The 21,607-nt window shown below is 35.8% G+C and overlaps 1 protein-coding gene across 1 annotated transcript in view; it reads left to right on the forward strand.

The window, feature by feature from the left end:
* Positions 1–2,172: 2,172 nt before the first annotated feature.
* LOC123315471 (unextended protein) overlaps positions 2,173–21,607 on the forward strand; it is a 227,137-nt gene continuing 207,702 nt past the window's right edge. Inside the window, exon 1 of the mRNA XM_044901167.1 lies at positions 2,173–2,702. Coding sequence (XP_044757102.1) covers positions 2,203–2,702 — 500 coding nt within the window. The 5' untranslated portion in view covers positions 2,173–2,202. The remainder of the gene's footprint in view (positions 2,703–21,607) is intronic.

The raw sequence follows: 21,607 nt of genomic DNA on the forward strand, positions 1-21,607 counted from the left end.
TATTTGGAATATTGGTGTTCTAATGATCATATGCATAATAAAGAGAATTTTCAACTTGAAAGTATTTTATTATCAATGAAATGTTTAAGTGTTAGAGACATGAGAATCGCAGATGAGTTTCAGCCATTTCCTTACTGAATGTAATCTGATAACGAAGTTTCATAACTAAATCCTTTTGATAACTTTAAAATCAATGCTGATTTCCTATAACTTTCATTCATTATGAGAAAATACATATACATATGAGAATGGGGAATCAGATTTTGTCTATCTCCTCTGGTTCAAAAGCTGTAGTCAGAGACTCTCTATGGCTGTAGTGCTGAAACATCGAAATTTGCCCACCCTGTACATTATTTGCTGCAAGAATTTACGCTTTCTTTTTGACCGTTTGAGCAGCTCCTGGGCAGCTCCGGTGCATCTCGCTCGAGCACCGACGCCTTCTTTATTCTTTTTGATTGGGGCGTGAAGCACCGGAGCAGCTCGCGTTCCCTTCCCCTGCCCCCTCTTGCACCAACCGAAATGCTGGTGCACGTCGGGGGCTTGAAGCCCGTAAACAAACTTTTTGGTTATGTTTACATGTCATCTACTCTGTATATTCGTGTTCTGTGCTCTGTAATCTGTGCATGTCAACAAATATTAGAAGACTTGTATTGTTGAAATTTGTGGATTAATACTATAAAAAGGCTGTAATACATTAACCACCTAAGATTGATTTTTTCGTCAATTGAAGCTGTCAGTTAATTTTTTTATTGAATAAATGAATAAAGAATCAATGTTAGATGGAATTAGAACTGAATGATTTTGAATGAAGATAGGATTCGTTCTTTCAGGTTTGAAGAGTGAACTAATCATTTTTTTCATGAATGCATAATTTTTAGAGATCGATCAAATGAATAAACGACAAGCTTCAGTTAAGTAGCGCCCATCAGTGAAAATGTAGCATTTCATTTCAAATAAGTTGATATTTCACGTCCTTGAATGCAATTTTCGTAAAATCAGAACACTCTTTACCTTCTTTTACCAAAGAGGATTATAAACGAAGCTTTAAGAGATTAAATCATTGTTAAATAATTTTTTTAAGTTTTATATCTACAGACATATCCAGTATTTCGTATATTTTTACTCTCCATAGCAAAGAAAGGGTAATGTTTACCCGGTAAATCAAGTTTTTCAACCGAATATATTGCAGTAGATTTCGGAAAAATAGTGAAATTTATTAATAATCAACGACTTTAACGTCAAACTTATAACAAATAATCCAAAGAACCGCGAATCCGGACTCTTGTCATTTTGCTCAACAGCTGATCATCCAACTCGCTGCGCGCAGTTGGCGCACTAATAACCGTTTTATTTGGGAACAGCTCAGGGGCGAGAAGCCCGGAGCTGTACAGGTGCATGAAGCACCAAAAAGAAAGCGCCTAATGATATTCTGAATTCTCATGATTAACTTCTTATGGATTGAAAATATCCGTCTTCAATATTGATCAAGCTTCGTGGAAACAGGTTATATATTATTCGTTTCTTATCAATTAACATTGATTTCCAATATTGTCAAATTTGTCTTTGTTGACAATAAATGCAGTTGAATCATGAACCATGAACGAATCGATGAAATTTGTAGAATAATGTCATGATTCTTCTATATATTCAAAAAAGGCGCGAACACTGTGCATCTCTGTCAACATTGAACTCTATGGGAGTTCAATGTCTGTCAATACATCTTCTATCCTTCTCTCCTTCATTGCTTCACAGCGCCACCTGGCGTATTTACGGTTTCTTGCGGACACATTTCGTTACACTAGTTTGTTCTCCTTCTCTCTACCCTCCATAAATACACTGCACTTAACGCCTGCGCCATTAGCCCTTTCACTTCGACAACTCGTACAGAAAACCCTCTCTAACATTTCATTTCTTACTGGTGGTCTTTGATCGAGTCCACTAGAGGGCAGTCGTTATGGAAATAGCAGTCCACTACAGTAAATACTAATAATAACCAGTAAAAGTAACTCGCTTGAAATCGACTGGTGTTTGAACCAGTGAACTGAATAAAGAGTTCACCAAAGATTATAGAGATAGGTCTCTATAATCTTTGGAGTTCACTAGTTAGAAAAAAAAGAGAGCAAATATTCTGTGGGCAATCAAATGTCAAGTATAGGTTAGGTTTCTCCAGTCATTTCTTTGTTTATTTCAGTCGCGAATAATATGGCAGTGGGGCCATATCACCTAGCACAACTATGTTTTATTTTGTTTTTGACAAATAGTGCTAATGCGGAATTCAATAGTGCTTTCACCCCGGAATTCAATTCATTGAAAGTGGTGACAATAAAACCATTAAGTCACAATGCTGATTACAACAAAGTGGTGTTTGAAGTACAAGGTAGAAATATAGTCAATGGAATACGCATTAAGGCAACCAAAATTCCATCTGAAAGGAACGATTTGTGCACAGAAAACTTAGATGTGTCTTATAACATTAGTGATGTAGCAACTAGTGAATTAAAGTCACCCAGATACGTACTCATAGTGCCGAAAAGTGTCGAAGGAAAGATTTATCTATGTTTACCGCACGATATTCGCTCTGAAAAAGGAGATAAAATTCCACCTTCTATTTTTAAGAGCACAATATACAGATGGTATCATCAAGGAAATGATATTAGCATAGATCTTCCAAAAGTTTCAAATGTGAAAAGCAATCAAAATGCGTAAGTTACTCTCAAAACCATTTTCTGAGTATAATGGGGAACAAAATATGGATTAAGATTTCTGAATATATGTTCATTACATTTTCTTTATATTTATCAATCATTTCATAACTAGTAGCAGCCGGATCGATCAGGTCCAGAGAGAGATCCTAATCGCTATGGTTTCAAATCTCATTTCCTAATGGTTCTCACTCTAAAACCCTATTAATATCCCTTTTAATTTGTAGCAAATTCTATATTCTGCGTACATAATAGAGAAGCTGGACGCTACGATTCTCTCATGTCTGGCGAATATTTCATTTTGACCTTGTTTCTCTACTCTCCACTTACCTTATAGCGCCACAAGAGGAAACTAATCGATGAGTTCATTTGGATATAAGTGGCGATTTCAAGATGTATCAGAAATTGGAATCGATCAATTCAGAATGTACTTGTACGTGTAAAAACCCTGGTAAAAACTTCCATCTTGACGGGTGTGAAGACGGGTGTGAAGGCAGCAACGGTTTCCAGCAACAGTTTTTTCATTTTCGCTTTTACCATACAGAATGTAAAAATACCCGTTGTTCGGGGTTTTTCGATACAAATGGGTTATTAAGAACATAATAAACACAGTCTATAGGGTGAAATAATTTGTGCATCGAAAACTACCCCCACCAACCCCCCGGAATTGAACTATCTTGATACACAGTGAAAAAACCCCGTTGCTGGGAGTTTTTCTATGAAAATGGTTTCTTACCCACATAGTGAACACGATCTATAGGGTGAAATAATTTCTGCATCAAAAACTACCCTCTCTCCAACCCTCTGATGTTGAACTATCTTGATACAGTAAAAAGTGTGAAAAACAACCGTTGCTCGGGCTTTTTTGATGGAAATGGGTTGTTACCATTATACTGAACATGACCTATAGGGTGAAATAATTTGTGCATCAAAAACTACCCCTCCTCCAACCCTCTGAAGTTGAACTAACTTGATAGAGTAAAAAGAGCGAAAAAAACCCGTTGCTCGGAGTTTTTTTATGGAAATGGGTTGTTACCAACATACTCAACACGATCTATAGGGTGAAATAATTTGTGCATCAAAAACTACCCCTCCTCCAACCCTCTGAAGTTGAACTAACTTGATATAGTAAAAAGTGTGAAAAAAACCCGTTGCTCGGTGTTTTGATGGAAATGAGTTGTTACCATTATACTGAACACGACTTATAGGGTGAAATAATTTGTGCATCAAAAACTACCCCTCCTCCAACCCTATGAAGTTGAACTAACTTGATATAGTAAAAAGTGTAAAAAAAACCGTTGCTCGGGGTTTTTTGATGGAAATGAGTTGTTACCAACATACTGGACACGATCTGTAGGGTGAAATAATTTGTGCATTAAAAACTACCCCCTCCAAGCCTCTGAAGTTGAACTGAAGTGATGCAGTAACAAGTGTAAAAAAACCGTTGCTCCGGTTTTTTTGATGGAAATGGGTTATTACCATTATACTGAACACGAACTATAGGGTGAAATAATTTGTGCATCAAAAACTACCCCTCCTCCAACCCTCTGAAGTTGAACTAACTTGATACAGTAAAAAGTGTAAAAAAAACCGTTGCTCGGAGTTTTTTGATGGCAATGAGTTGTTACCAACCTACTGAACACGATCTATAGGGTGAAATAATTTGTGCATCAAAAACTACCCCTCCTTCAACCCTCTGAAGTTGAACTAACTTGATAGAGTAAAAAGTGTAAAAAAAAACCGTTGCTCAGAGTTTTTTGATGGAAATGGGTTGTTACCAACATACTCAACACGATCTATAGGGTGAAATAATTTGTGCATCAAAAACTACCCCTCCTCCAACCCTCTGAAGTTGAACTAACTTGATAGAGTAAAAAGTGTAAAAAAAAACCGTTTCTCGGAGTTTTTTTATGGAAATGGGTTGTTACGAACATCCTGAACACGATCTATAGGGTGAAATAATTTGTGCAGCAAAAACTACCCCCTCCAACCCTCTGATGTTGAACTATGTTGATGCAGTAACAAGTAACAAGTGTTTTTTGATGGAAATGAGTTGTTACCAACATACTGAACACGATCTATAGGGTGAAATAATTTGTGCATCGAAAACTACCCCTCCTTCAACCCTCTGATGTTGAACTATCTTAATGCAGTATAAGTGTAGAAAAAACCGCCGTTCGGTGTTTTTTGAAGGAAATAGGTTGTTACCATTATACTGAACACGACCTTAAGGGTTAAATAATTTGTGCATCAAAAACTACCCCCTCCAACCCTCTGATGTTGAACTATTTTGATGCAGTAACAAGTAACAAGTGTTTTTTGATGGAAATGAGTTGTTACCAACATACTGAACACGATCTATAGGGTGAAATAATTTGTGCATCGAAAACTACCCCTCCTTCAACCCTCTGATGTTGAACTATCTTAATGCAGTATAAGTGTAGAAAAAACCGCCGTTCGGTGTTTTTTGAAGGAAATAGGTTGTTACCATTATACTGGACACGACCTTTAGGGTTAAATAATTTGTGCATCAAAAACTACCCCTCCTTGAACCCTCTGATGTTGAACTATCTTGATGCAGTAACAAGTGTAAAGAAACCGCTGTTCGGTGTTTTTTGAAGGAAATGGGTTGTTACCATTATACTGAACACGACCTATGGTGGTGATGTTTTGGCGCCCTGAAAACATCATAAACCTAGTACCTAACAGATGCCATCCAGACCTACCCGAGTAGCGACTGTATTGTCCCTATCTAGAGAGCCAGCTTGAGGTACCAGAATCAGAAAATAATTAGCAAGCAAATCTTCGCACTCACCTTCATTATGCGCCGTATTGAGGATGTTCGGAATGATTAATTCCCGTCAAAAAACCCCGAGCAATTTTTTTTTACACTTGTTACTGCATCAATACAGTTCAACTTCAGAGGGTTGAAGGGGGGTAGTTTTTGATGCACAAATTATTTCATACTATAGGTCGTGTTCAGTATAATGGTAACAACTAATTTCCATCAAAAAACCCCGAGCAACAGTTTTTTTCTTCTCACTTCTTACTCTATCAAGTTAGTTCAACTTCAGAGGGTTGGAGGGGTAGTTGTTTTTGATGCACAAATTATTTCACCCTATACATCGTGATTAGTATGTTGGTAACAACCCATTTCCATCAAAAAACTCCGAGCAGTGGTTTTCTTACACTTTTTACTCTATCAACTTAGTTCAACTTCAGAGGGTTGGAGGAGGGGTAGTTTTTGATGCACAAATTATTTCACCCTATAGATCGTGTTGAGTATGTTGGTAACAACCCATTTCCATCAAAAAAACTCCCACCAACGGTTTTTTTTTACACTTTTTACTCTATCAAGATAGTTCAACATCAGAGGGTTGAAGGAGGGGTAGTTTTTGATGCACAAATTACTTTACACTATAAGTCGTGTTCAGTATAATGGTAACAACCCATTTCTATCAAAAAACTCCTAGCATCGGTTTTTTTTTACACTTTTTACTGTATCGAGTTAGTTCAACTTCAGAGTGTTGGAGGAGGGGTAGTTTTTGATGCACAAATTATTTCACCCTACAGATCGTCTTCAGTATGTTGGTAACAACCCATTTCCTTCAAAAAACACCGCGCAACGGTTTTTTTCCTCACTTCTTACTCTATCAAGTTAGTTCAACATCAGAGGGTTGAAGGAGGGGTAGTTTTTGATTCACAAATTATTTCACCCTATAGGGTGAAATCTATAGATCGTGTTGGGTATGTTGGTAACAACCTATTTCCATCAAAAAACTCACAGCAACGGTTTTTTTTTTCACACTTTTTACTCTATCAAGTTAGTACAAATTCAGATGGTTGGAGAAGGGATAGTTTTTGATGCACAAGTTATTTCATCCTATAGATCGTGTTGAGTATGTTGGTAACAACCCATTTCCGTCAAAAAACACCGAGCAACGGTTTTTTTTTCACACTTTTTACTTTATCAAGTTAGTTCAACTTCAGGGGTCCGTGAAGTTAGCGGAAAGTTGAAAGCACTAATTCTGAAACAATGTTGAATATTTAGTGCTTAATTAGTGCCTATTAGTGCCGTATAAATCTTTGACAGCACCATTGTAGTTTTTGAGAAATTGATAATTCAAGTTCTTGGTGCTGACTTCACGCTCAGCACCAACATTTTCGAATTGCCATGAAATTATTATTTGAAATTAGGAGTAAAATTGATGGGATAAGGCCAGAAGAAAGGACAATCAATCCGATACCACGCCGACGTTTCGGTTTATTTAAAACCTTCCTCAGCGCTCTGGAAGAGCGATACAAAATTCACATTAATTGAGGAGCTATTATTGTTTTGTCTTGAGTTGAACAATGACAACATAATATGATACAAACTAACAAGAGTCACAACATTTCAGTTAATAACAACAACGATGAAAATAGAAGGCAGATTTGTGCGATTTCTGAGGGTGTGAGAGAACACCTTCTCTCACACCCTTCCAGAGCTCTGAGGAAGGTTTTAAATAAACCGAAACGTCGGCGTGGTATCGAATTGATTGTCCTTTCTGCTGGCCTTATCCCGAGCCTTATCCCATCTCTTAATTTCAAATATAAACAGAAGGCCGTGAATATATCCTTCATGAAATTATTATACTTGTATTTAGTGCTTAATTAGTGCCTATTAGTGCTTTTGAAACCAATGAATAAAAATGAACGGTTTTCATATTATCACAGATTATTTCCTTTGGTGCTGACTTCACGACCAGCACCAACATATTGGAATTTCGTGAAAACTTTTGTTGCAATAATTAGTGCTTAATTAGTGCCTATTAGTGCTTTTAAAACAGATGCGATATCATTTTTAGTTTTACAGTAATTGCCTGTCGCTTTTCGAACAAGTCTGAAGTTAGCGAAAATTTGGAAGCACTAATTCTGAAATTATGTCAAATATTTAGTAGTGAGTTCGTGTCGAACAGTGAACGGGAGTACACGTGCGATACCAGCGATACACATTATCACTTCCGTACCATCTGCTTCAAACGAACGTAAACAAGTATTTTATTTTCATTCGGAAATTAATCAAATTCCGAATAAGTTTTCCATATAAATCGGTTGTCCTTAGGGCAACTAAATAATCGAAATCATGGCTAACACCAATCCATGGCAAACTATGAAAAAACCAAAATTTTCAAATCTTTCACCAGAAATTATCGAAAGTCCACCAACTGAAATCAGCAATAGATTTCAATATTTAGAAAAGAATGCAGACACCGATGAAACCTCACAAATCACACCAATTATACCCAAACCTCCACCCATCTTTATACACGGATTAACAAACTATCAGGAAATGAGAAAGAAATTATTAACAGTAATTGACGATGAACAATATTATTCAAAAGCACTCTCAAACAACTGCATCAAGATAAACGTCAGAATACCAGATATCTACAGACAATTAGTAAGATTTTTACGTGATGAAAACATTATTTTTCATACTTACCAGATCAAACAAGATAGAGCATACAGGGTGGTTATACGAAATCTTCACTACAGCGTCGCAATAGATGAAATAAAATCAGAGTTACAAAAATTAGGACACACAGTTAGAAACATCAGTAACATAAAAGACCGAATGAAAAATCCACTTCCACTATTTTTTGTCGACTTAGAACCAAAAACAAACAACAAATACGATGTTAAATTCATATTAAATCAAAAAATAGATATCGAACCACCAAAAAGAAAACGCGAAATCATCCAATGTACCAGATGTCAAGAATATGGACATTCTATGTAACAGACCATATATGTGCGTTAAATGCGGCCAACAACACGATTCTAAAACTTGTACAAAACCAAAAACAACTCCTGCAAGATGCGCCTTATGTGATGGTGATCACCCATCCAATTACAAAGGATGCCAAGTTTACAAACTTCTGACAAAAACGAAGAACCACAACCAAACCCTGAGACAACCTGTCAGACTACAAGACGTTCCAGAAACTACACATGAAGTAGACCATAATGCTGCTAAACTAATAAATGAACCAAAAAGACTGATTTATGCCCAAGCACTTCAACAAACCAAGGCGCAAGAAGATTATCTTCCACATAATCAAGAAGCTACCCTAGAAACCGCGATGACATCCTTTCTCTCAGACCTCAAATCAATGATTATGCAAATGATGAACCAGAATCAGATTATTCTTAATCTCTTAACAACACTCGTTAATAAATTGAAATAGCAACAAAAATGGCGGAGTTTATACGTATCGCTTCATGGAACGCCAATGGCCTTCCAAACCACAAAAATGAATTAGCAGCTTTCATGAATATTTATAAAATAGATATTATGTTGGTATCGAAAACTCATTTCACAGACAGAACCTACTTCAATCTCCCACAATATAAAATATATTCTGCTGAACATCCAAACGGCAGAGCACATGAAGGCTCAGCTATTCTTATTCGTAGCAACCTTAAACACCATGCGTTGCCCAACTATATTACTGACGAGATACAAGCAACAATTATCAGAGTATATACAACTACATGGAGCTTCGAGGTATAATCTATCTACTCCCCGCCACGACATAACATCACAGAAAATAAATACTTGGAATTCTTCAATAAATTCGAACAAAAATTCATAGTAGGAGGAGACTGGAATGCCAAGCATACTCACTGGGGATCACGACTTATAACTCCTAAAGGACGCAATGTATTGAAGGTCATAGTGAACAAAAATTTAGAAGCAGTTTCTTCAGGAACACCAACATATTGGCCGACTGATTCAAACAAAATCCCTGATCTTTTAGACTTTTTCGTCACTAAAGGATTTGCAAATGGCCACCTACAAACAGAAGCAACACCGGATCTATCATCAGATCACTCGCCCATTTTACTGAACCTAAGTACAACCCCTATATTCAGGAAGAATAAACCTACTCTCACAACACATGAGACAAACTGGAACTCTAAACAAATCCTAAGTGACAACATCAAACTGGACATTAAACTCAAAGATCATCAAGATTTGGAAGAAGCCTCCAAATTTATTGTAGAAATGATTCAGAAAGCAGCCTGGGAAAGCACAACAGCGAACTCTAAACAAGATGAAAAAACGAAATTACCTCTGTATATTCGAGAAATGGTTACCGCAAAACGACAAGCGAGAGGAAGATGGCAGAGATCTCGTAATGCGACAGATAAAAAAGAATATAACTATCTGGATAGAAAACAACATAAGATCCTACAAGAGTATTCCAATTCACAATTTCAGCACCACATAGAGAGCATCGACAATAACGGTGAATACAACATCTGGAAAGCTACGAAAAAGTACAAAAGACCTATAAAGCGGAATCCTCCGATCAGAAAACTAAATGGAGAGTGGGCTAGCTCTGATGAGGATAAAATAACTCTATTCGCAACACATTTATCGCAAGTATTTACCCCAGATGAACCCCAACCAGGAATCAATGATGCAGAAGTTGAGTCATTCTTGGATGTTGCCTGTCAAATGTCGCCCCCTGTTAAACCATTCAAGCCCAAAGAAGTTTTTTATGAAATAAAGAGGTTGAAAAATAAGAAAGCTCCTGGATACGACCTGATAACAGCAGAAATTCTGAAACAACTGCCACAAAAAGCAATCATATACATCAATACTCTATTCAATCGAATGATGAGCCTATCATACTTTCCCACAATCTGGAAATATGCAGAAATGATTATGATATCCAAACCGAACAAACCTGAACATGATGTGAAATCCTATAGACCCATAAGTCTCCTACCAATCCTAGGAAAACTGTTCGAGAAATTACTACTCAAAAGATTGAAGAAGGACATAAATATGAACGGACTCATACCCAATCATCAACTTGGTTTTAGGGAACACCACTCTGCAGCTCATCAAATACATCGTGTAGTGAACACTATTTCCACAAGCCTAGAAGAGAACAAATATTGTACTGCTGTATTCTTGGATTCATCTCAAGCTTTCGATAAAGTATGGCATAAAGGACTTTTATACAAACTGAAGAAACTACTCACTCAGCCATATTACCTAATCTTGAAATCCTATCTTACGAATCGATACTTCGCCGCAAGATATGGTGATGCTATATCAAGTCCAACTGAAATAAAAGCAGTTCCACAAGGAAGTATATTGGGTCCACTGCTCTATTTGATCTATACATCCGACGTACCAGAAAATCCAAATACAACATTAGCTTCATTTGCAGACGATATAGCAACGCTTACATCTCACGAAAATGCTGATGTGGCCTCCAAACACCTTCAAGAACATCTGACAGAATTAGGACAATGGTATCGAAAATGGCGACTTACTATCAATGAAACGAAGTCAGTACAAGTTACCTTCACCAATAAAAGAAGTATCTGCCCTCCTGTACAAATCCATGATACTCAAGTACCAGTGAGAACAGAAGCAAAATATCTTGGTATTCATCTAGACCAACGCCTCACTTGGAAACCACACATCCTAGCCAAAAAAACACAAATAAACATGAAAATCAGACAAATGTATTGGCTCATAGGAAGAAAATCCAAATTATCACTTCAGAATAAGATACTGGTCTACAAGGCGATAATTAAACCGATCTGGACATATGGCATACAATTTTGGGGATGTGCTAAAAGATCCAATATTCAAATATTACAGAGACTCCAATCCAAAATACTACGCTCGATAACAGATGCGCCGTGGTATTTATCTAACTACATTATCCATAACGATCTAATGATACCATTTATCGATGACGAAATCAAAAAACGCGCAGCAAAGTACCATCAGAACCTTGAAGGACATGAAAACATCCTCATAGACCAACTGGCACGAGATCCCTACAACATAAGAAGACTACAAAGAACTTGGCCAACTGACTTTAGTTAAAGTTTTGTACAGAAGTATCAATATTGTTTGATAACTTCTTCATGTCAATTAATAGTTCAACATATTTACTTAATACTTAAGAATAGTAGATTGTAAATTTCAATAAAGAGTTATAAAAAAAAAATATTTAGTGCTTCATTAGTGCCGTATAAATCTACGACAGCACCATTGTAGTTTTTGAGTTACACGAAAATATCTGTTTTGATACCGCGTAGCCATCTATGGAGAGGTATGCGAGTCATTCTCTGCAATAGATTCGTCGTCAGTGCGTCATTTTATTATCACCTAAAGCGGCTCACACATACAGGGTGTTTCATCATAAACTGGACAAACTCATATGACGTGTAGAGAACATCGGGAGAATCATTTTGAGAATCATTTTTTTCTTATGAAATATTTCCCGTTTTCGAAGCATAAGGGAGATACACGGTGTTAAATGTCATTTTCGAGCGTTATTATATTGAGTGTGGTCGGTTATGTATAAGACTGGAAGTAATGGTTTCTTGTCATATCGTAGTATTTTTGGATGCTTCATTCAGAAATGGTGTAAAGCACCGAAAAAAAAATTACAAAATGGCGGAAAACCTGCAATGTTCGTGATTTTTTTTTTCGGTTGCCAAATTGATTTTCATTTCCTAAATTAACACAATTTTTAAAGCATAATAGTGAAAAAAAATTTTCAGAAATCGAACACAACTTTTTTTTTACATGTCTACAGCGAAAAAAAAATTTCACTCGAAATTGATGAAATTTTTCACGATTGTACTTACTTTCATACCTAACACGAATATCAAAACAGAATCGAAAAATATCAAACGGTTTCGTTTTTACAGCCATTCAAATGTCCCGTTCGAATATCTGAAATAATAAAAAAACATGACGCAGCTTGTGTTCTTAGGCCCATAGTTTTTGAATTTGTATGTCGAAACATTTCAGATTATAAAATGAATTTAAAAAAAATCAGTGAAACTTCATTGAGAGTCGAACTCCCTACTCTGAGTTAAGTATTAATGTGAAATATGAGTCTGTTCTAAGGTTCTGAGTATACATATTAATTTTCGTTGCCGAGCAACAGTAGCTGATATAATTTGACAGGGTATTTGAATTTTACAGAATAATTCGAGTATATTGAAACGATTTGTATGCAAACGAAAATGAAATATTCACTTTTAGAAAAAAATGATATGGTTCAGGCTTATTATGAAGCGAATTCCTCAGGGAGAAAAGCAAGGGAAATTTACGCTCGCAGATTTCCAAGCCGAAACGTTCCTAATTTTAAAACTTTCATAGAAACAGTGCGTAAATTACGTGAAGAAGGTATTCTTCACCGCAAGAAGAAGGAAACAATCCGAAATAACGAAGAACGTATCCTGGATTTAGTGATAACTAAAATCCGATGGTATCAACGAGAACTCTAACAAATCATCCAAGTGTGAATAAGAGTAAATCCACTGTATGGATTTGAGAGTTTTGAAAAGAAATCGCTACCATCCGTACCATTTCCATTCATGTCAAACCTTAGAAGAAGGTGATTTTGAGAAGAGGAAAGAATTCTGTGAATTTATTTTAAGAAGGACACGTGAGAATAGGAATTTCCTACGTCTCATACTGTTTACGGATGAAGCAACATTCCACAGAGATGGTTTCTTCAACAACAAAAATAATATAATATGGCAAAGGGAAAATGCACATGCAACAGTAGCAAAAAATAGCCAGAAGAGATTTTCTGTCAATGTTTGGGCGGGAATGAAGGATGGATTCATTATAGGACCGTACATTCTTCCTGAAACATTGACTGGAAATGGCTATAATCAATTTTTGAGGGAAACTCTGCCCGATCTATTGGAAGATATTCCTTTGAGTCACTTTCAAGGAATATGGTACCAGCATGATGGTTGCCCTGCTCACACAGTGAGGAGTGTACGAGAATTTTTAGGCCTGCCGCAGACATGCAACTTTTCAGTTGCGCAACAGTTTGATTGCAAGCGGTTCGAGGGCGCACACAAAGGCAATCGCTGCAACTTTTCAGTTGCATGTCTGCGCGGCCCCATATAAATTCATTGTGCTCAATTCTGCAACTAAACAGTTGCAAAACTGAAAAGTTGCATGTCTGCGGCAGGCCTTAGACTCTCAATATCCTCGCCGATGGATCGGCCGATTGGGACCTGTCGCATGGCCTCCTCGTTCTCCAGATCTTACACCTATGGATTTTTATTTCTGGGGTCATATGAAGAGTCTTGTTTATGATAAGCGAGCTCCAGTGACTTCGAGAGAAGAACTGATTCAAAGAATCGAATCAGCCGCCGAAGAGATTCGCCGAAACCCGGAAATGGTTCGTTCAGCGGTGGATAGTGTGGCGAAAAGGGCGAGAAAGTGTATCCTGAAAAATGGCAATATTTTTGAGAACGAATTATGAATAAATTTTATACTTATAGGTTTTTTTTGTTGCGTTTGTGAAATTGTGGAATTATTCGTAGAAATTTCCGCAATAATGCCATGCCATTAATATCTGGGAAGTATTAACCGCCAATTTCTACTCAAACTGCATAAATTGGTTTCAAGATAGTTGCAATATTATATTCAGTTAAATTCAAATACTCTGTCAAATTCTATGAGCTGCCATTGCTTGGCAACGAAAATTAAAAACCTTTGAACAGTCTCAATTCAGATTCCACATTTATTTTAATAGGTACTTAACTCAGAGCAGGGAGTTCGACTCTCAATGAAGTTTCACTGATTTTTTTTAAATTCATTTTATAATCTGAAATGTTTCGACATACAAATTCAAAAATTATGGGCCTAAGAACACAAGCTGTGTCATGTTTTTTTATTATTTCAGATATTCGAACGGGACATTTGAATGGCTGTAAAAACGAAACCGTTTAATATTTTTCGATTCTGTTTTGATATTCGTGTTAGGTATGAAAGTAAGTACAATCGTGAAAAATTTCATCAATTTCGAGTGAAATTTTTTTTTCGCTGTAGACATGTAAAAAAAAAGTTGTGTTCGATTTCTGAAAAATTTTTTTCACTATTATGCTTTAAAAATTGTGTTAATTTAGGAAATGAAAATCAATTTGGCAACCGAAAAAAAAAATTACGAACATTGCAGGTTTTCCGCCATTTTGTAATTTTTTTTTCGGTGCTCTACACCATTTCTGAATGAAGCATCCAAAAATACTACGATATGACAAGAAACCATTACTTCCAGTCTTATACATAACCGACCACACTCAATATAATAACGCTCGAAAATGACATTAAACACCGTGTATCTCCCTTATGCTTCGAAAACGGGAAATATTTCATAAGAAAAAAATGATTCTCCCGATGTTCTCTACACGTCATATGAGTTTGTGTCCAGTTTAAGATGAAACACCCTGTATACGACTTGGGGCGTATATCGAAGAATAATTGTACTATTGATTTAAGGGAACACAAAACTATTTTCTGAATTATTCAGATAATGTTTATATGAAGTAAAGGTTCTTTTTCTCAGATACTGCCTAAACTCTTTTTCCTTTTGTAATAATAATAATACTTTTTGGGTCATCGAGATGAAAGAAGAATATATAGTGTATTATATGCTTAAAAAAATATTAGAAGAACCGTATTACTTTTTCAATATGGAAGTTCGAAAATTCTAACAGAAAAATGTATAGTGTTATGAAAATGGGCATTTTATCCCATTATCTCCTATAATGGGGATAATAGTAAAATTTATTTTCATGTATATCTAACCAGACATATGAAAATAAAAATGTCTTAATACGTAGGTACATAACGAAACATATAGCAATATTTTGACAAAAAAATTCTCAAACATAAACGATGCAACAACAAACTCGAAAAAACGCAAAATTTTCAATATGTAATACAACAAAAAATTGATGACTAGAAGGCAGAATCACATATCCATTTGAAAAGCAGTTTACAAAAATTTCAGCTTCATTCAAATTATGAATGTGTGTAATTTCATGCTACATATCAATCTTTTAATAGGTATACCTATATATATTCTTCCCATTGACCCTAATATTTTCTCTAAAATTAGCTGTCTCGTAAAATATGAGTTTCATTATGAATGATTGAAATAATTTCGATTCCATAAAGATAAATAGCTTATCTATCACAGACGATAAAGAAAGAGTATATTTTTGGAGTTTCGATTAATGTGATAATCGTGAGATGAGTTTCCTCTTCATTTTCTAGTTTGCTTAACATGATCAAGTATCTTTGAATATTGAAGGTTGAAGATCACGCAAATCAGTACCAGTGTGAACTTAGCAGCCACTTTCCAGCAGCCACTTCAGATCTAGCGGCCGTTTGACCAGTGGCGTCGGGTACTTTTTTTTTTCGCGTACTGTGCTTACTGAAATCGGTATTAGGTCTCGGAAATGAATGAATTCTTTCAAAACTATAGTGTTTATTCATAAGAAGATGATAAATACTATTTGAAAGATTTTTTATTCCAAGAATGTTGAAGTGTCAGTACCAGCCATAAAATGGATATTCGAAATATAATCGAAAATAGGTCTAAAAAATGAATAAAGGGTTTGAAATTCGGTGTATGTATTTATAAACCCTCAAGGAACGATATTCCAAGAGCTTTTTCATTTGCAGGACTTGGAAGGGTGAATTTCACCCCCTCTCCTCAGAGTCCACAAAATAATTCGAAAATAGGTCTTAAAAATGAATAAAGGGTTTGAAATTCGGTGTATGTATTCATGAACCCTCAAGGAACGATATTCCAAGAGCTTTTTTATTTGCAGGACTTGGAAGGGTGAATTTCACCCCCTTTCCTCAGAGTCCACAGAATAAATCGAAAATAGGTCTTAAAAATGAATAAAGGGTTTGAAATTCGGTGTATGTATTTATGAACCCTCAAGGAACGATATTCCAAGAGCTTTTTCATTTGCAGGACTTGGAAGGGTGAATTTCACCCCTATTTCTAATAATAAAAAAAACATCGAAAATACGTCTCAAAAATGAATAAAGGGTTTGAAATTCGGTGTATGTATTTATAAACCCTCAAGGAACGATATTCCAAGAGCTTTTTCATTTGCAAGACTTGGAAGGGTGAATTTCACCCCCTCTCCTCAGAGTCCACAAAATAATTCGAAAATAGGTCTTAAAAATGAATAAAGGGTTTGAAATTCGGTGTATGTATTCATGAACCCTCAAGGAACGATATTCCAGGAGCTTTTTCATTTGCAGGACTTGGAAGGGTGAATTTCACCCCCTCTCCTCAGAGTCCACAAAATAATTCGAAAATAGGTCTTAAAAATGAATAAAGGGTTTGAAATTCGGTGTATGTATTTATGAACCCTCAAGGAACGATATTCCAAGAGCTTTTTCATTTGCAGGACTTGGAAGGGTGAATTTCACCCCTATTTCTAATAATAAAAAAACATCGAAAATACGTCTCAAAAATGAATAAAGGGTTTGAAATTCGGTGTATGTATTTATAAACCCTCAAGGAATGATATTCCAAGAGCTTTTTCATTTGCAGGACTTGGAAGGGTGAATTTCACCCCCTCTCCTCAGAGTCCACAGAATAAATCGAAAATAGGTCTTAAAAATGAATAAAGGGTTTATAAATACATACACCGAATTTCAAACCCTTTATTCATTTTTAAGACCTATTTTCCATTTATTCTGTGGACTCTGAGGAGAGGGGATCAAATTCACCCTTCCAAGTCCTGCAAATGAAAAAGCTCTCGGAATATCGTTGCTTGAGGGTTCATAAATACATACACCGAATTTCAAACCCTTTTCTCATTTTCTAGACCTATTTTCGAATTATTTTGTGGACTCTGAGGAGAGGGGGTGAAATTCACCCTTCCAAGTCCTGCAAATGAAAAAGCTCTTGGAAAATCGTTCCTTGAGGGTTTATAAATACATACACCGAATTTCAAACTCTTTATTCATTTTTGAGACGTATTTTCGATGTTTTTTTTATTATTAGAAATAGGGGTGAAATTCACCCTTCCAAGTCCTGCAAATGAAAAAGCTCTCGGAATATCGTTCGTTGAGGGTTTATAAATACATACACCGAATTTCAAACCCTTTATTCATTTTTAAGACCTATTTTCGATTTATTCTGTGTACTCTGAGGAAAGGGGGTGAAATTCACCCTTTCAAGTCCTGCAAATGAAAAAGCTCTTGGAATATCTTTCCTTGAGGGTTTATAAATACATACACCGAATTTCAAACCCTTTATTCATTTTTAAGACCTATTTTCGAATTATTTTGTGGACTCTGAGGAGAGGGGGTGAAATTCACCCTTTCAAGTCCTGCAAATGAAAAAGCTCTTGGAATATCTTTCCTTGAGGGTTTATAAATACATACACCGAATTTCAAACCCTTTATTCATTTTTAAGACCTATTTTCGAATTATTCTGTGGACTCTGAGGAAAGGGGGTGAAATTCACCCTTTCAAGTCCTGCAAATGAAAAAGCTCTCGGAGTATCGTTCCTTGAGGGTTCATAAATACATACACCGAATTTCAAACCCTTTTCTCATTTTCTAGACCTATTTTCGAATTATTTTGTGGACTCTGAGGAGAGGGGGTGAAATTCACCCTTTCAAGTCCTGCAAATGAAAAAGCTCTTGGAATATCTTTCCTTGAGGGTTTATAAATACATACACCGAATTTCAAACCCTTTATTCATTTTTAAGACCTATTTTCGAATTATTCTGTGGACTCTGAGGAAAGGAGGTGAAATTCACCCTTTCAAGTCCTGCAAATGAAAAAGCTCTCGGAGTATCGTTTCTTGAGGGTTCATAAATACATACACCGAATTTCAAACCCTTTTCTCATTTTCTAGACCTATTTTCGAATTATTCTGTGGACTCTGAGGAAAGGGGGTGAAATTCACCCTTCCAAGTCCTGCAAATGAAAAAGCTCTTGGAATATTGTTCCTTGAGGGTTTATAAATACATACACCGAATTTCAAACCCTTTATTCAGTTTTGAGACGTATTTTCGATGTTTTTTTTATTATTAGAAATAGGGGTGAAATTGACCCTTCCAAGTCCTGCAAATGAAAAAGCTCTCGGAATATCGTTCCTTGAGGGTTCATAAATACATACACCGAATTTCAAACCCTTTTCTCATTTTCTAGACCTATTTTCGAATTATTTTGTGGACTCTGAGGAGAGGGGGTGAAATTCACCCTTCCAAGTCCTGCAAATGAAAAAGCTCTTGGAATATCTTTCCTTGAGGGTTTATAAATACATACACCGAATTTCAAACCCTTTATTCATTTTCAAGACCTATTTTCGAATTATTTTGTGGACTCTGAGGAGAGGGGGTGAAATTTACCCTTCCAAGTCCTGCAAATGAAAAAGCTCTTGGAATATCGTTCCTTGGGGGTTTATAAATACATACACCGAATTTCAAACCCTTTATTCATTTTCTAGACCTATTTTCGATTATATTTCGAATATCCATTTTATGGCTGGTACTGACACTTCAACATTCTTGGAATAAAAAATCTTTCAAATAGTATTTATCATCTTCTTATGAATAAACACTCTAGTTTTGAAAGAATTCATTCATTTCCGAGACCTAATACCGATTTCAGTAAGCACAGTCCGCGAAAAAAAAGTACCCGACGCCACTGGTCAAACGGCCGCTAGATCTGAAGTGGCTGCTGGAAAGTGGCTGCTAAGTTCACACCGGTCAAATCAGTTTGTTTTTTCTACTTTTCCGTACATATCTCGAACACTTCTCTGCAGTTGATATTGATATTGAAGAAATATATCATTACCAACAGAGGAACAAGAGAATGAAGAAAATACTGAATTCCCGGAAGGACTACCTATTTCACCTCTCACCATCTCTTATATTCGGAAGTGAGTAAAATGTTACGTACTGATCTTAACACGTTGACGGACAGTTGCGTCTATAGCCGTCAAGTTCAAGTTCACTATGTGACATGACGGCTTCTAATATTCTAAAAATTACAAAAACATATATTGTCAATTTTCGAATTTCACTTGTTTCTACTGTCCGTCAACGTGTTAAAATGAGAATATCAAACAGAAACTCCTGTTAATGCTCAGGTATGGTTTTTTCGCATGGGCAGATAAAACTTTTCACAAAGGCTTATTATTTTAACATTTGTAGATCGACATTGTTCGATATAAGCTTACAGAACTCAAGAAAATCCAGATTGACTTGGTGGTCATAATACGATCTTAGACAGACTAGACAAATTCGATACGAATATTTTGTTAAGTCTGTGGAACACTTCAGATTCAATAGATTGGCATTTGCGTCGGATCTCGGCTCTACCCAATCGTAATGTTAAGAACAGCTTTGTCAAACCTCAGAACTCGGTAGAAACGACTACGCAAAATCGGTAGATTTGGAAATCGGTAAAAGAATAATTTTTTCATGAATTTCAATTTCTTGAATAAAACATATAAAAAAGGGAACATATTCTCTGATAAAGGTCAGCATAGTAAAGCACGTTATTTAATTCCTTAGAATTAAGGTTTTCCCGAGGGTTTTCCAGATCCATACATAGGCGGAAATGAACATTTTTTTTGAGGGGGGGGGAGCCTTACCTCCGAACTGAATTATTTTTGTGTGATTTGATTTATAAACCATATTTTCGATTATTTTGTTGTTTTATTTCGTAAATTTGGCGCTCACTCACCCACTGCCCTCAACTTCCCTAAATGACATAACCAATTTTCCACAATAAAGCTTCAATTTTCGACAAATAACCGTACTAACTTATTTATACTCCTAATATAAGACATATAATGGAGATATAGTAGTAAAATTTATATTTATATAGGGTTATATGAAAAGAAAAATGTCTCGAAATGTATATAACAAAATATAATAGTAGTATTTTATACATCCAACATAAACAATAAAAGAGATACATAACACTTCAAAATAACATAAACTTCTCAAGTGGGCAATACAATATATCCGCTTCATTCAAATGGTGTATAGAAGTAAATGTGGGTTCACAATTATATCATTCCTCACTACATTAAATTCTTTTGACAGGTAATTATATTCTTCCAATTGCCCATCATTTCTTCTACAATAGGAATAATAGTGTCCAATTCCAGTAGCTACACAGGGAGCTTCAAAATTAGCTATCCCTCGTAAGATATAAGTTTTATTTTCAACCTTTAAAATCAATTCGATTTCGTTAAGACGAACCGATTTCCCAACATCACAATCGATTAATAAAAAATCAGCGTACGTTTTTCGAATTTCTAGTGCATTACAACAGTTATCACATTTCGAATTTGAAGGAGGCATCAAATCGATTGATTCTTGGAGCATTCCAAATCCCTTCCTTTTGAGTTGATCAACAAACACTGTGATCAAATTTGAATATTTTGTCTTCACGGTAATTCTACAATAACCGCAGAAAAACTGCTCTATTGCAGAAGGACAATTTTTCACCATATGGGAGGCAACGTAAGTGATGTTGCAGTTAACATCAATCATAATAACTCCATTGATCATTTCATTTTCCTCGAAAATTTTGCTTTCTTCAAGCACCTCACATCGGAGTTTGTAGGTACTCCGTTTACTCCCATTTTTCAAAAAAAAGTTAGAAATTTGAAAAAACTACAATCGGACTCCATGTTTCAGTGTTTGAAGAAAATAGATCGCTGTCACAATGTGCGGATGCGAAACACTGAGTTAAAGCATCGAAAGGGCATGACACGGTACGACACGGTATTTTTTGCCGTTCACCACGTTCGCAAAGTTTTGTAGATTTCCATTTTTCAAAAGTGGAATTTTAATTTTTTTTCTTTCTCGAATATGCATTATTTCGGTTGTAGGAATGCCATAATACCTTGACCTCTTCTTTTTAATGGGTTTTCCTAATCCACCCCAGTTCTCCAACCAGTCATCTATAACAAAAAATATACCTACAGTTTTTTGTCCATATTCCTAATCGAGTAGATTTACATATACATATCCTTATTCATTGGGAACGTGATATAATTTTCATTTT

This window comes from Coccinella septempunctata, chromosome 6 (assembly GCF_907165205.1).
Source record: "Coccinella septempunctata chromosome 6, icCocSept1.1, whole genome shotgun sequence".
NCBI classification, from domain to species: Eukaryota; Metazoa; Arthropoda; class Insecta; order Coleoptera; family Coccinellidae; genus Coccinella; species Coccinella septempunctata.